The sequence below is a fragment of the Mesoplodon densirostris genome, chromosome 10 (assembly GCF_025265405.1).
Source record: "Mesoplodon densirostris isolate mMesDen1 chromosome 10, mMesDen1 primary haplotype, whole genome shotgun sequence".
NCBI classification, from domain to species: Eukaryota; Metazoa; Chordata; class Mammalia; order Artiodactyla; family Ziphiidae; genus Mesoplodon; species Mesoplodon densirostris.
The window spans coordinates 35,744,004-35,758,453 of record NC_082670.1 but is presented as its reverse complement, the minus strand read 5'-3'; the positions used below and the strand labels follow the sequence as shown (position 1 = coordinate 35,758,453).

General features: G+C 56.0%; 1 protein-coding gene across 1 annotated transcript in view; it reads left to right on the top strand.

Annotated features, from left to right (window-relative positions):
* Positions 1 to 6,661: 6,661 nt before the first annotated feature.
* The window catches only part of GLP1R (glucagon like peptide 1 receptor), a 31,620-nt gene continuing 23,831 nt past the window's right edge, over positions 6,662 to 14,450 (top strand). Inside the window, exons 1-2 of the mRNA XM_060110315.1 lie at positions 6,662 to 6,739; positions 14,040 to 14,136. Of these exons, the coding sequence (XP_059966298.1) occupies positions 6,662 to 6,739; positions 14,040 to 14,136 (175 nt within the window). The remainder of the gene's footprint in view (positions 6,740 to 14,039; positions 14,137 to 14,450) is intronic.

The window sequence follows — 14,450 nt, the reverse complement described above, 5'->3', positions numbered from 1 at the left end:
GCACCAGCATCAGCTTTTGTCTCGGAGGAGTGTTTGTGCCTTTTTATATGGCAAAACTGCCATGCTTGAAAAAAATTCTGTGAGCCCATCTCCCCACTCCGAGGAGCTCCCCCTGAGAGCACCTGGGTGGTGGAGGATTGGACATCTGAGCCATTAGGTGCCAGATAGTCTCATCAGCTTTGTTTGCCATCCCGTTTAGCAAATGAGCCAGAAACCAGAGCATGATTGAGTGCATGGAGAGTGAGAGCTTTCAGAACAGGGAAGGAAGTGACTCTTGGCCTCGGGAGGAAAAAAGTGAAATAGACTGGGTCCTCAGAAAATGTCACCTGCCTGGCCAAGTCACAGGTCCACTTGAGGCCGGGTCTAGAGATCAGGCCACAGCAACAGAGGGAGACTGTGAGCTTCCTCCAACCATGGGCCAGTCTTGAATCCTGAAGTGTTACCGTGTCACTCGTCAGAGCTAAGAGAAACGACCAGTAATGGGAGCAGAAATTTCTGGGCTATGATCCTGCGGAGGTGCAGGAGACATCGGCAGTATCAGAGGTCCTACAGTCCTGCAGGCCTAGGTGGCTGCAGCCACTTCAAGCTGGATCCCAGGTGTGACCTGTGAGGTCTGAGTCGGCACTCAGAGAGTCAAGGCGTGGTGGTGCTGGTTGCTGGGAGGAGCTGGCCCAGAGACTTTTGGGTTTTCCCTTTTGCATTTGTTTTCTATTATTCAGGAGAAAGGCGTGAGTGGGTACCACATTCCTATCATGCAAAACTGAGGGCGATGAGTGTGTCAGAGAGCGTGCGATCCAGAAGGCTCCGGGTAAGAGTCGGGCCATTGCTGGTCCTTCCCTGCTCTGAGGGACTCTGCCAGGATTAACGGTGACCTTGACTCAGCCCTGGAGGTGATCCTAGCTCCTGAAAGCCAGTGGCAGCTTCCCCACCCCAGCTTGGAGCCATTCTTTTCAGAGAGAACTTCTGAGGCCTGCAGGTCTCTCCACGGAGCATTTCCTGCCCCGGTCTTTGAGACCCGTGACTGGCTGGTTTGAAGGATGCTACGAGAGGGGACCAGCTGGGGAGAGTTTCTAAGAAAGAGGCTGTTGCCCGTGGGCCGGGTAGCCTGTCAGCTGGGGACACCTCTTATTTTAGACCTGGGTTGACAGTTTCATTTCTCATTTTGGTCACAGTGGGTTTCTCCACCATGACGCCATGACAAGGCGCTGAAAGGCTACGGTGAGAAGGCCTGTGTGATGCTTCCTTTTCACTTGATTTCCAAACGTGTGAAGTTTGGCACGTTTCCTCTTTTCCTGCAGAGCTTTAATTCTGTGAAGGGGCAGTGTGGGCTCTGTCATAACCTACCCCCCCACCCCACCTTCTCTCCGGAGAAAGGGCAAACAGGTGGGAACAGCTGTGGGCGAAGGCTAGAGAGAGGAGTCAGATGTATAAGGACAAATAGGAACCACGGCCACACCATCCAGAATCCCCTTTGCGATGCTGCCGTCCACTGACGAAGGGGAGGAGGAGATGGGCCCAGAGTGAGGGGTCTCATTCACCTACTCACAGCCACAAAGAGGGGACCTCCACAAGGCCTCTGCCTGGACTAACCAGCCCTGCCCCCAGGGGCACATGCCGGCTGTGTCTGCCAGGTAGATTAACTGCGGTGACAGTCAGCTCCCCAGTCTCAGTGGCTTAACACCATGCAATCCAGGGCAGGTCAGCAGGAAACTGCTCCATGCTGTCATCCAGGAACCCAGGCTCCTTCTGTCTCGTGGGCCTTGGAATTCTCCACGGGATCATCTGTGTCCAGCTGGTTGATGGGGGAGGAGAGGGTGTGGAGGATTGTGTGGGAGGTGTATTGGGCCAAGCCTGGAGAGAACCTATACCACTTTCCTCCACAATCCCCTGGCCGCGCTAAACACCAAGGGAGACTGGGAAATGTGGTCTCCGTGTGTTATAGTTTGAATTGTGTCCCCCCGCAAAAGGTATCTCGAAGTCCTAATGCTCAGTACCTTAGAATGTGACCTTGTTTGGAAATAGGGTCTTTACAGAGGTAATCAAGTTAAAATGAGGTCATTAAGGTGGACCCTAATCCAATATGACTGGCATCCTTATACAAAAGGGAAATTTGGATGCAGAGAGATGTACACAAAGGGAGACAATGTGAAGACACGGGGAGAATGCCATCTACAAGCCAAGGATGCTTGAGGCTACCAGAAGCTGGGAGAGGGGCCTGGAGCAGATACTCCCTCTGAACTCTCAGAAGGAACCAACCCCGATGACACCTTGATTTCAGACTTCCAGCCTCCAGAACTGTGAGACAATACATTTCTGTTGTTTAAGCCACCTAGTTTGTGGTGCTTTGTTAGAGCAGCCCCAGGAAACAAACACACACCAGATTTGGGGAGCATCCAGCCAGCTCTGCTACGCCATCTTCTTGTTAAAAGGAAGGGGACAGATGGCTCCTAGGGCAACACCTGCCCCCTCCCTGGTTCTACCACTCTCACTAAGCCCCCCTCCCCACGACCCTCTCCCTCCCCTGGGTTTTCTCTCACCTGCTCCCCACCGATGACACTAATCCCTCCCAGGGGAGACAGAAGGAGCCCCAGTCATTTCTGGCCAGAGTCCCCAAGTGGAGAAGAGAGAGGAATTTTGCTGTTCTCACCTCAATTGCTTTCTCTTCCTTGCTCCACTAACCCTGCCCGCACCTTGCTAAGTGACCTCAAGCAAATCCCCTGACTCTGGTGGGACTCAGTTTCCCTCCCTGTAAAGTGGGAGCAGTCACACTGACTTCCCCCTCAACAGAAGAGTCAGTTAGGAAACCCATGCTGTGATACTTTGTGCTGCATCCGCCCAAGAGAGCAATAATCACTGTAGCTCAAGAGGCTATAAATCCTCCCCAGCTGACTGCCCAGAGCTGAACAGGACCCAGCACCTGGGAGGCTCAGCTGGGCTGGAGGATGGGGGGCAGCGACAGAGGCACTACACAGGGGGAAGGGCCTCTTGGGTCCAGCTAGCCTCCTCCCTCCCCCAGACCTGGGGGACTGGGCTGTAGCCACCTGGACCGGGAAGGGATGGACTGAGCTGGAGCCCTGGGCATTAGCAGCCATACCTGCTGCCTTGCTGAGACCTGGCTCAGCTGGGGCAGTGACAGCTGGGAAGATGGAGGGCCACGGGGAATAACAGTGGTGGCAGTGTTAACACTGCCATTTACCGAGGACTTAGGTGCCAGATTCTGGGCAAGTGCTGCTTCTGATCGTCCAACAATCCTGCGAGGTGTGACTCTGGTTGTGCAATCAGTGTGCGAGTTCTGGGTGGGTCGCATCCAGGCTCTCTCGGGCTATCTTGACCTATCTTGGGTTAGTTACTCCACTGCTTTGCACTTTGGGGTCCTCCGTTGTAAAATGCGGACAAAAGTGATCCCACTTCGCAACCCAGGGTTGCTCTGAGAAGCACCGGATCAGGGAGCAGAGGACAGGGTTGCAAGGAGAGAAGCAGGAAGTGGAGGGGTGGAGCCCTTGCCTCAGGGCATCCCTTGGTGACATTCTCCTTCGCTCCAGGAGCTGCTGACAGCCACATTCCCCTGGCTCCTGGCAGAACAGATTCCTGGGCCTGCTCCTGTGGTCTCTGTCTCCTCCTAGCAAACCTTCAGACTCTCCAGGCGATGACTGGGGTGAGGGCGATGGTGAGCGTTAAATGGAATAACACTCACGAGGCTCCTGGAACACTGCCCGGCTCAAGGCAAGTGTACTCAGTAAACATTGGCCTTTACTATTATCCCCATTTAACAGACTGTGAGACGAAGGCTCAGAGATGTTCAGTGAGTGATTGAGCTGGATTTGAACCCAGGACTGACAGAGCTTAAGATCTGTGTGTAGGTGTGTGTGTGTGTGTGTGTGTGTGTGTGTGTGCGCGCGCGCACGCATGTGTATTTATACTAGGCTAGAAGATTTTGGCTCTTTCCTCATCTGGTCCACCAGAATGGGGATATGGTCTTGAACTTTGGAAAATAAACAAGCTTCTTAGGAACCTGGAGCTTGGAAAGGAACCTGAACTATATGGACAAGAGACACCTGTCCTTCTTAGCAGTTCTTTCTTTTCTCCCCACCCCCACTCTTTTTTCCCCTCTGCTTAGCCCCTCCCTCCCTCCTCACCTTCCCCCAAGTGAAAGACTCCTTTCTGCCCACTGGCCAGGTCTTCCCACTGAGGAGAGGGTCCCCTCATCCAGGAGCAAGGAGGTGGGGGGCCTGCTCTGGGGTCTGTCTCCACAGGTCCAGGGCCTTTACAGCATCTTTTCCTCAGGTGCACACATCAGTTGCTCCCATTCCCATTTCTGAAAATAACCTGAAAACCAAGTTCTCTTAGTGGAAGCTGAGGGTACCCCATTTTAGGGCCATGGGAGAAGCTTTGGGCATAGGGGTTAGGAGCCAGACCCAGAGGTCTGGGCTGAGGAGGAAGGAGCCACAGGGGAGGTGCTCCCAAGACGGGCTGGCAGAGCTGGAGCCTGTCCCCTCTCCTGTACCAGCCTTCGGGGCAGGTGGACCTGGGGTGAACGCCAGCATTGCTCTCTGAGAAGCTCATTTGTTATCCCTGAGCCTCAGTCTCCTCATCCATAAAACGGGTATAATAGTACTTGGTCATCAGACTTGAGGAGATCAGGGCACACTAAGCATTCGGCAGCACCTGGCCCAGAGAGGGAACTCAGTATGTGGTATTGATAGCTATTGTTTTTGTTCATGGTTAGTGTGAGTCTAGAGAGCGGTATTCCAGCCCTTCCATTCCTATCCCTCTGAGGATACAGACTGCATCACCATTTTATGCCCAGGACCTAGTTCAGTGGGTGGCTCATGGCAGATGTTCAACTGATATTTATTAAGTGTAATTTGGAGGTTGATAATTTCATGGTAAAGACTCAGTTCTAGCCCCGTATTTCCCTCTCTCCTCTCCTCTTCTCCCCAACCCCCAGTCCTCATATAGCAGAGCCTGCAAGTTATTTGCCTATCTATCTATCTATCTATCTATCTATCTATCTATCTATCTTGCCTTCTAGAGTAATAAAAGCCCTAATATTTAACCTTGGCAGTGACTGTTTGGAATTAAGGGTACTCACCCAGCCTCCTTCAAAGCTAACTGTGCCCATGTGTCTGAGTGGGGACCATGGGGTGTGGAATTGATGGCTGCCTCTTTCAGGATGTGTCCTTACTGGTGGAGGTGCACCCATCTTCCCTTTACTCCTTCCTGCTGGCTGGAATTTGAGTATCATGGCCAGAGTTGGAGCAGCCACCTTGGATCATTAGGTTGAAGCCCTGAACCATGAGAATGGTGGAAACTGAAAGAGCTGGAGACCCTAATGGTCAGGGAGCCTTTGCTCCAGCCCTGGGTTGAACCTCTGGCCTTGCTTTACATAACAGAGCCCTTGGTTATGCCACTGTTATTACGGGTTTTCTGTCACTCGCAGCCTAAGTGGCACATAAGGTGACTGTTAGACTGACTTCTGGGTAGAGGAGGGAACAAATGACTCTCAGGTAGTGAGAGGGAGCTTGCAGGACCGGAAGACCTCTCTTGGCAAGTGGGAGCCCCTGGTTCCTCCCACTGGAGGCCTCCTCCCCCCCCTCCCCTCCCCCTCCCCCTTCCTCCCCTCCTCGGTGCTCTGGGATTTTGAGAAGTCCTGTTCTCTCCCTGAGGAGCAGCTACTCCAACAGCTGCTCCCTTTCCCCTTGGAATGGTCCAGACATGCCCATGGTAGGTCAAAGCTGAGGGCTGCTGCCGCCCCCCTTCCTAATAGTGACATCAAAGTTCTTTTGGGAGAGGGGTGTAATTCCCTTTTCCCACTGGCACTCCACACTGCCTTTAGGGAACAGAAAGTCAGTGCCTTCTTAGCACTGTCTTCCACAGCCCGGGTGAGGGTGAACCTGTGTCCCACCCTACTCCCTGGCCTGCACTGCGTTGCGGGGTGAGGGGGGTGTTACAAAGGCAGGTATAATACAGAGCCTCCGCGAAGCAGGGAGACGGAGACGCAGGAGGCACAGAGGACAGCCTTGGGCACACGTTATCCCAAGGACACAGGGGTTGTAAGAGCCCAGTGATTCAGGGGCCATGGGGGCTGCGGGAGTCGGGGGACCTTCTAGACCCTCCCCACCGGCAGGGCTCCATTGATCCATTTGTCATTGTCCCCCCAACCTTGGTTGTCCCAGGGCTGCCTTCGGGACAGAACCCGGGAATGAGGAGAGGTCTTGGGGGCCGGGTAACCCCGCCGGGTGGATCTGTCTTACTAGCCACTCGTAGCTCTTGGGGTTACACTTTTCGGAAGCGGTTTGACTGGCGGTGTGACCTTGCCAAGTCCCGTGCGCTTCTCCGTCTCAGTTCCCTACAGGGTATCCTGGACAGCTGGGGGGTGGTTTGGCTTTCTTTAGCGGGGGCATCCGGGAGGAAGGCCGGCTCCTGCACTGCCCGAACCCAAGCGGCGCCAGCCCGGAGCGCAGGGCCCGGGACCTCCGGTCCGGAGGTGGCCGGGCCCAGGGGCCTCCGCGGGCGGGGTCTGAAAGCCGGGACCCACCCGGCCCCTCCTGCGGGCGGGGCGGCCCCGCGCCGGCTCCTCCCCCACGCCCGCGCCGCCCGGGCTCAGCGGCGCGCGCGGTGCCGCAGGTGGCAGCGATGGCCCAGTCCTGAAAGCCCCGCCATGGCCGGCGCCCCCGGGCCGCTCCGCCTGGCGCTGCTGCTGCTCGGGGCGGTGGGCAGGGCTGGCCCCCGCCCTCAGGTGAGACCCGCGGGCCCCGGGGCTGGGGAGGCGGCGGCGTGGGCTGCTGCGGGCGCGGCGTCCGGGCAGCGGCGGCCACGACTTGAGCGAAACTCCGCGACCGCGGGCGGCGGGAACCCAAGCCTCGGGGAGTGGGACCTGGAGAGTTGGGTGTCGGAGGTGGGGGCTCGGACGGCAGACCCCTCCCGCAGCCCCGGCCAGGCGCCCCCTTCCTGGCCGCCCGGGCCCCTCTGCTGGGCCGCCGGCTGTCCCGCGGCCGCCGTGCGCAGACTTCTGTGCCGCATCTCCCCCCCGACCACTTTCCCAACTCCGTCTCCCGCAAACCCGTGCCAGCGGCCCGGCCACAGCCCGAGCTCCCCGACCTCCCCTTTTCCACTGTGCCCCAGACCCCTCCTCGCCGTGCCCCGCTCACTATCAAAGACCCCCTGGGAAGGCAGAGAGGCCTGGGTGTGGACCCCCAGCTCTACCCCCCCCCAGCCCCCCAGCACAGCCTTTGACTCATAGCCCCAGGGACCCTGCGGTGGCAGCTTGCTGTCCTTCCCCCTGACCTCCCAGCTGGAACTCGAGAGCCACCCCTGTCCCCAGCCCCGTGCCAAGGCAAACGCTAGAAGCCTCCCTGCTCCTCTAGAAGCAGGCAGGCCTCCCCTCACACACTCGCCTGACACACCCCCATTTTGACCCCCTTGGTGGTCAACATGCACCAGAGCCCATACTGGGAAACGTGGAGACACCTTGGCCTCCTGGATGCCCTTGGAGGGCTGACCACAGGTGGACCCCTGCAGCCCCTCTCTGCCTTTCCTGCCTCCAGGCTCCTGGGCTGGGGGCTGTGGTCAGCCGGCTTTAGGAGAGAGGAGTTGTCCAGAGATGTTGTGAGATGCTTGAGCAGAGAGGAGGTGCAGGCTTTCCTCTGCCAGAGAGCCATGTCTTCCCGTGACCTCCCACTCTTACCCCCAGACCTGAAGAGCTTTGGGGAGGGGGCTTTCACAGGCCTTGAAATTTGTTCCAGCATAGGTGGAAGGCGGGAGGAGGGGTCTTTGATGAGAGCCGACTCCACCCCTGGCTGAGAATCCAGATGTGGACAGATACGCCTCCCAGATAAGGTGCCAGCCCTTCTTCAGCCCCCATGTTTTTTTCCAGACTCATTCCCTCCCTCTCCCTGTCCCCAGCCCAACTACTGCCCCTAGCTGCAGGAGACATCTCCTTCCACACCACTGTCCCCCCGATGCTCAACCAGACTTGGGCTTCCCTGGTGTGCGTGGGATCTTTTGGGAGCCAGAACTGCAGACCCACTACCTGCTTCTCTCTCACCTTTACCTCCTCTTCTGGCTGGGACAGGGTCGGGGTGGAAGGCTCTGCTGCCTGGTCCCATCCTGCTCCAGGCCATTTGCGGACTGGCTTTGGATTAAGGGAAGAGGAGAGGTTCTGGATGCTGCCTGTCTTCTCCCCAGAGGAGTCAGGCTCCTTGAACCTGCCCTTTCTTCCCACCCCTCATTCCTCAGCCCTGGGCCAAAAGCCCAATATCCTGGGGCCGTAACAGTCCTGGGGTGACAGAGAAGGGCAGGATGAGCCAGGCTCTGTGCAGAGATGGGGAGCTTCGGGGGGTGCCCTGCTGTGAGCATCCTTGACCCGTGTAGATCTGAGTGACAGGCTTTGAGGTTAGATTGCAGTAATTGCGACACAACCTCACGCCCACGTGTGACTCTAAACAATGCTGAAATCTGTATTCTATTTTCTGTTCATGAGACCAGCAAGACTAGGTTGCTCCCTTCATGTCACTGCCGGGGGGGACGGGGGACGAATCTCTGAAAAGGAGGGTTCCCCGTGTAAGGTGAACCCAGCAGTCCAGGAACAGAGAGGACAAAGGGGTACGGGCCTGGGCTGGTGCCTAATACCTGCTCACCCAGGTGGGACTGAAGGGAAAATGGAGTGAGCTGCCCATAGTCAGGCTGGCCAGGCTGGAAGGGGGTGCAGGCAGGAGGGTGGCAGAACTGACCTCTGAAGAAGGGGACCTAGGCTACTCCTTCATTGTTGCCGGGAAGGACCACCCCCTCCCCTATAATTTTCCTCCGCAAGACCCCTGTGAGGGAGCTGGTCTACTGAGGAGACGGGCAAGACTTTGACACTCCAAGTTAGAACCAGACAAAACCGGGTTCAAGTATCAGGTCTGCGGTTAGCTGGTGATCTTGGGCAGGACATCTGACCATCGGGAACCTCTGTTTCCTTATCTGTAAACAGGGATCACGAGCCCTGCCCCATGGGGTAATGGAGAGGATTGGGACACTGGCGCCCTGAAATGGCAGCTTTAGTCACTTGGGGGATCTGACTCACTTGTCCTCGGGAATCTGGAAGCCTTCTCCAGGGCAGTGGAAGAGGGCTGGGAGGGGGGCTATCGGAGGCCCCGTGCCTCTGCACTCTAGTGAAGGGTGGATGGAGTCCAGGGTGCGCGGTGGTCACCGTGGACTTTGTCATGAGCTGGGCTCCCTCCCAGACATGGAGTCTGGTGGGGGCCAGGGCAGGAGCAACCAAGAAACCACATCGTGCCTTGGATGCCTTGCTCTGGGGAAGAACAGGCTGCTCCTTAGCTGCAGCCTGCCCCTGAACAGATTCCTCTGTGTGCATGTGAGATAGAGAGATACAGAGATATAGAGATACAAAGATACAGGATAGAGACAGGTAGAGAGAGAGACAAAGAGAGAGGGACCAGGGGGAGAGGGGTGTGGGCTGTATGAACCCCTGTTTCTCCTCTGTACTTGTATGTGACCCTCTGTGTGACAGCCTGCCTGTGAGTCCCCGTGTATGAAACATCTCAGCATGTCATTGTGTGTCTGATAGTGTGTATATATGTTTGTGACTCCAAGTGTGATACTGCATCTATGGGAAGGTCTGTGTGTGTATGAGAGAGACATCTTAGTGTGTGAATGAGTGTCTGCCAGTGTGTGTCTGTGTGTGGGTGAGAAAAGTGTGCTTGTGATAGAATGTGTGTCTGTTTCTCTGTATCTATGCATGTGACAGTGTGACTTGAGTATATGTCAGTCAGGGTGTGTGTGTGTGTGTGTGTGTGTGTGTACCTGACAGTCTGTGTGTTCATGTGTGGGAGAGAGACTCCATGTCATGTCTTAGTATGTAAGCACGTGCTCCACACATGTGTGATAATGTGTGTGACAGTGTATCCATGTGAGGGGTCTGGTGCACATGAGAATGTGTGTGTGGTCTTCCTTTTCCTGCCCTTCTGCTCATGTATCTGGAGTCTATAAGGGAAAAAAATGGGGCCAAGAGCCCGGGGTCCAGCAGCACCATCCCTCCAGGTCTCAGAGGGCCTCGGGGATGGTTGGGCTCTGGAAGTTGGGCAGAGAAGAAGGAGGCAGGGGTCCTGGGAGGAGCTGCAGGGACGGTGCAGGGCTGCACCTGTTGGGAGGCGCCAGAGTTGACATTGGAGCCCTCTTTTTCCTTTGGGGAGGCCCTCTCCCATTTTTTCCACCTTAGTGGCCTCTCTTTCCTCCTTCCCCTCAATCAAAAAGGTTCCCAGAAAAGGAAAGGATCTGATGCACTTATTCACACTGAGAAACGAAACTGCTGGAGGAATTCTTCACATTAGCAGCCAGTGTTTGGAGAAAGCGTGCCATCCTAGGCTGTTGGAAAGCCCCTCACCCTCTCCACATCCTTCTCTTCCTGCTCTTCTTCCTTAGAACACTGCTCACTCGTACAGGGCTGGATGATTCCTAAAGGTTTTCACTACTTTATCTTGCTGGATCTGTACAGGAACTCTTTGAAAAGAACGATATGCCCATTTTACAGATAAGGAAACTGAGGTCCCAGAAGATTAAAATTTGTCCCATCAGTCCCACGTTAACAGACAGAGCTGGAATTTAAACCAAGGACGTGTGACTCTCTGTCCAGTGCTCTCTCCTGCCCACCACTCCTTCCTGGCATCTTCTTTGTCACCTCCTGCTTCCTTCCCAAACACCTGGATCTGAGAGATGCCCTCTCCTTACTATAAACTCCGCCCCAGGCATTGTCCCCATTTGCCTTTACCCCCCATCAGAGAACTCCCATGAAGCCTGGTGAGTCCTGATTCTAAAAACTGCCAAGCTGCCCTCACCCTGGTCCGCTGGACCCCCCCACTGCTGCCCTGATCTCCCGGCCAGCTCTGCTGCCTCTGAGCGGCAGGGCCCTCCACCACTGCATCCTCCCCACCACTTACCGTCCCCAGCCCCTCCTCACCAGGCCTGGAGCGGGGACTCACATCACAGGAGGATGAAATGGGCGGAGGCCGGTGGGCAGGTCCTTGGCCCCTCCTCACAGTTCCTTGCCCTCGGGCATGGAGGCTTTGCTAATGGCTGTGTTGCAGCTGGAAGATGCCACAAATTAAGCAGAATGATGGGTCCTTGGCAGGAAAATATGTTCCTTTCCTCCTGCTGGGAGTTTGTTGTTCCTAGAAATGAGGGAGGGGTGGGACCCGGACTCCCCGGGAGGCCTGGCTGCCTGGGTCTGCTCTGCCCTCTCCTGTCAACAGCAGAAATCGAAGACAGCTGCCGTTGACTGTGGATTTTCCACGTGCCAGGGGCCCTTCTAAGCATTAACTCACTTAATGCTCGTGGGGAGGTAGGGACTATTGTTATTCCCAATTTGTGCAGGTGTGAGCTCAGGCTAGAAGTTAAAACTCTTGCACAAGGTCACAAACTTAATTTATGGGAGAGCCAGAGTCAGGCCTGGCCCTGAGCCCAAAGCCAGGGCTATTCACTCTTCTCTGTGTAACTGTGTTCCCCTGAGCCCCTGGACCCTGCTGCACTGGGTGACCCCAGCCTTTTTCCAGACCAGAGCCTCACGTCTGTCCCAGGTCCTGCCTACTCTCTCCCTGGCCCAGAAAATTCTCCTGAACATCAGTCCAAGGCTGTCTTCTGCTTGCTCACCAGAGCACCGACGTCCCCACTTCTGCGCCTTCGTTCCTGCTGGGTCCTCCTGCTGAGATGCCCACCCTCTGCCCTTGCTGGGCCCAGTCTCTCCCTACACCCCTTCCCTCCGCCAACCCCAGCTCACAGTCCCCGGCGTCCCCCAGGGCTCTCAAGTCTTCACCGAGCCCTGCCCCAGCCATTCCCTGAGCACTTTCACCGCTGCCTTCTCTGCTATGTCCTGAAGAGCATTTGCTCCCACCCCACCCCCGAGTAGCCTGGGGACTCTCGCAGGTCAGGGCTCTGGCCTTCATCTTTGTGCTCCCCATGTCCCCCCAGTCCGTCCCCCGACCCAGAGCCTGACACAATATTATTTCCATAAACGCCAGGTGGGGAGAGGCCAGAGTTCTGGTAGTTTGTGTGTTTGGGCAGGGGGGTGTGCGGTGAGCAGTATTTGGAGAACTTCAACTGGGGCAGGAGGCAGACGGTGGACCCCTATTTTCAGGAAGCTATCTGAGGGGGGACACAACCCCTGTTCTTAAGGAGCCCCAGCCTGAGGGCGACACAGCCCTGCCCTCAGGGAGCCCCCGTCTGAAGATAGTTTCTTGTCCGAGGCTCTGCTCCGAGCAGGTGACAAGGCTGTCTCGAAGCTCTCTGGGGTGCTGGTGGCCAGGCTGGCCTTCCTGGTGCTGGCCTTTGCCTTTATCCCCACCCTGAGACTTCTGGTTCCCATGGGCTTCCTAGTCCCTGCTCCCTGCTCCGGACACACCTTCTGTCCCAGTTCCCAGCAGCGGCCTTGCTTGCTGCCTGCTTTCCTCCTAGAGTGATCAGGTGGGATTTCTCCCTGGTCTCCCTGCCCTGACCACCAGCAGCTGCTGCATTCCGGGGAGGAGAAGGAAAGCGGGTGGGGGTCGGGGGGTGGATCCACCAGGACTGGCACTAGTGAAAACTGCGCTGACCCCTCAGTTGTAGCTAAAATTGACACTGCCTTGGCTGTTGGGTTTGATTCCTTATTTATTTGTTTAACAAATACACTTGACCTTTGCGCTCAGAAGAGCACTGTCTTTTAGGTTGCTCTGCCTGTGGCCTCAGCACACTCACTCCAAGACTGTCCCCTTGCTTGTCAAGCAAGCTTTGTCCCCTCCCTAGGGCTTCCTGTACCGCCAGGGATGAGCCCAAGACAACCTGTGTCTTTACGAGAAGTGTCTTATAAGCCCCAACGCAGCTTAAATCTGGGCAGGATTACCTGGAAACCAGATCCAATGTGCTTAGGGCACCACCCGTCAAGGGTGGTACAAGCTCCCAAAATGAAGCTGTTGTAATTTCAGCACGCATGTGTATTTTTGTGATTTCAAAAAGTGAAATTTTGTTTTAAATGATGTATAGGTCCTAAATTTTATACAAGGGGCTACCTGGTCATCTGTGTGTCTGCAGGCTCTAAAGGAGGGATATTTATCATCTTAAGCCTGTTCAGGAAAAAATACAAATAAAAAAGGAACATAGTCCCAAGACATATCTAAAGAAGTACACTAAAATGTCTGGACATGGATAATTCTCACTTGGGTGCATCTGCTTGGGTCTCTGCTAAAAAGCCAGCTCTGTTACCTTATCTATTCACAGAGAGGGGGGCCCCTCCCATTGAAGACCCAATCTCTGTGTTCTGGAACTTTTCTGACCCCTTCACCCCATGTCCTCAGGACTTCTCCTGCAGTTGATAGAGCTGGATATTTGATCTGTGTTGTTAGGCTGCAAGGAGACGGTGGGGGTCCTGTTGACCTCCCAGGTAACATGACTGCATTTTGCAGGAGGGATGCTAGTGGGCAGCATTACCAGCACCGAATCCCACCTCAGCCCACACCTTCCACGGCTCCGTCACAGTCACTGATCTGGGAGACTCCAGGTCCTAGGCTTAGTTCTGCTCCTTGGGTGCTGTGACCTTGACTGAGCCACTCTCCCACTCTGGGCCTGCGTGTTGCCTTCAAGACTGGTGGACGAAAGCGTGAGAGCCTCGCAGGAAGGCTGACTGGGTGCTGGAAAGGAGCCCGTGGCAGTCACAAAGCCCAGGGCCCTCAGGAACTCTCTCTGCTGGGTGAGGGCAGATGAAACCATGAATGAGACACACGCCCAGCCAGTGGCCCTTCCCCCCACTCACCCCCAACAGTGTCCTTTCAGTAGCCACTGGCTGGACATTTACTACACCCCAGGCTATGCCCTGGGAGGGATAAAGATATAAAGACATCCACCTGGAGCCGCTCTTTGTGTTGTCACCCTCTTTCAGAGATGGCCAAAGCCTGTGGAGTTTGGGGCTCTAAGGTCCCCTGGAGATCAAGAAACCAAGTGTGTGGGGGGGGTTGGGCATAAAAGAGAGGTTGGTTGGACCTAAGGGGCCCCCTTTTCTTTCTTCTCCCCAGGGTGCCACCGTGTCCCTCTCAGAGACAGTGGAGAAATGGCGAGAATACCGACGCCAGTGCCAGCGCTTCCTGACCGAGGCTCCGCCCCCAGCCACAGGTGAGTGCACCCAACCAGCTCCCCATGGCGTTGGGAGGCCCCACGCCTGGCTGGGCATCATTTGCCTCTCTAGGACCCCTCATCTACCCTATGCCTTGGGGTGCGGCCTCGTTGCTGCTGTGTTCCCCCTCACCCCTGACTGGGGCCCCTCAGGAGCAGACACCTGGCCTTTCTATTCTGCATCCTCCTCAGCCCTTCCCGGCCTGTGCCAGGGCAGGAGGCCCAACCCACGTACTTATAGTAATAAGCGTTTAGGGGGAGTGACATACAGAATGGACTTGAGGACACGAGGAGTGGGAAGGGTAAGCTGGGAC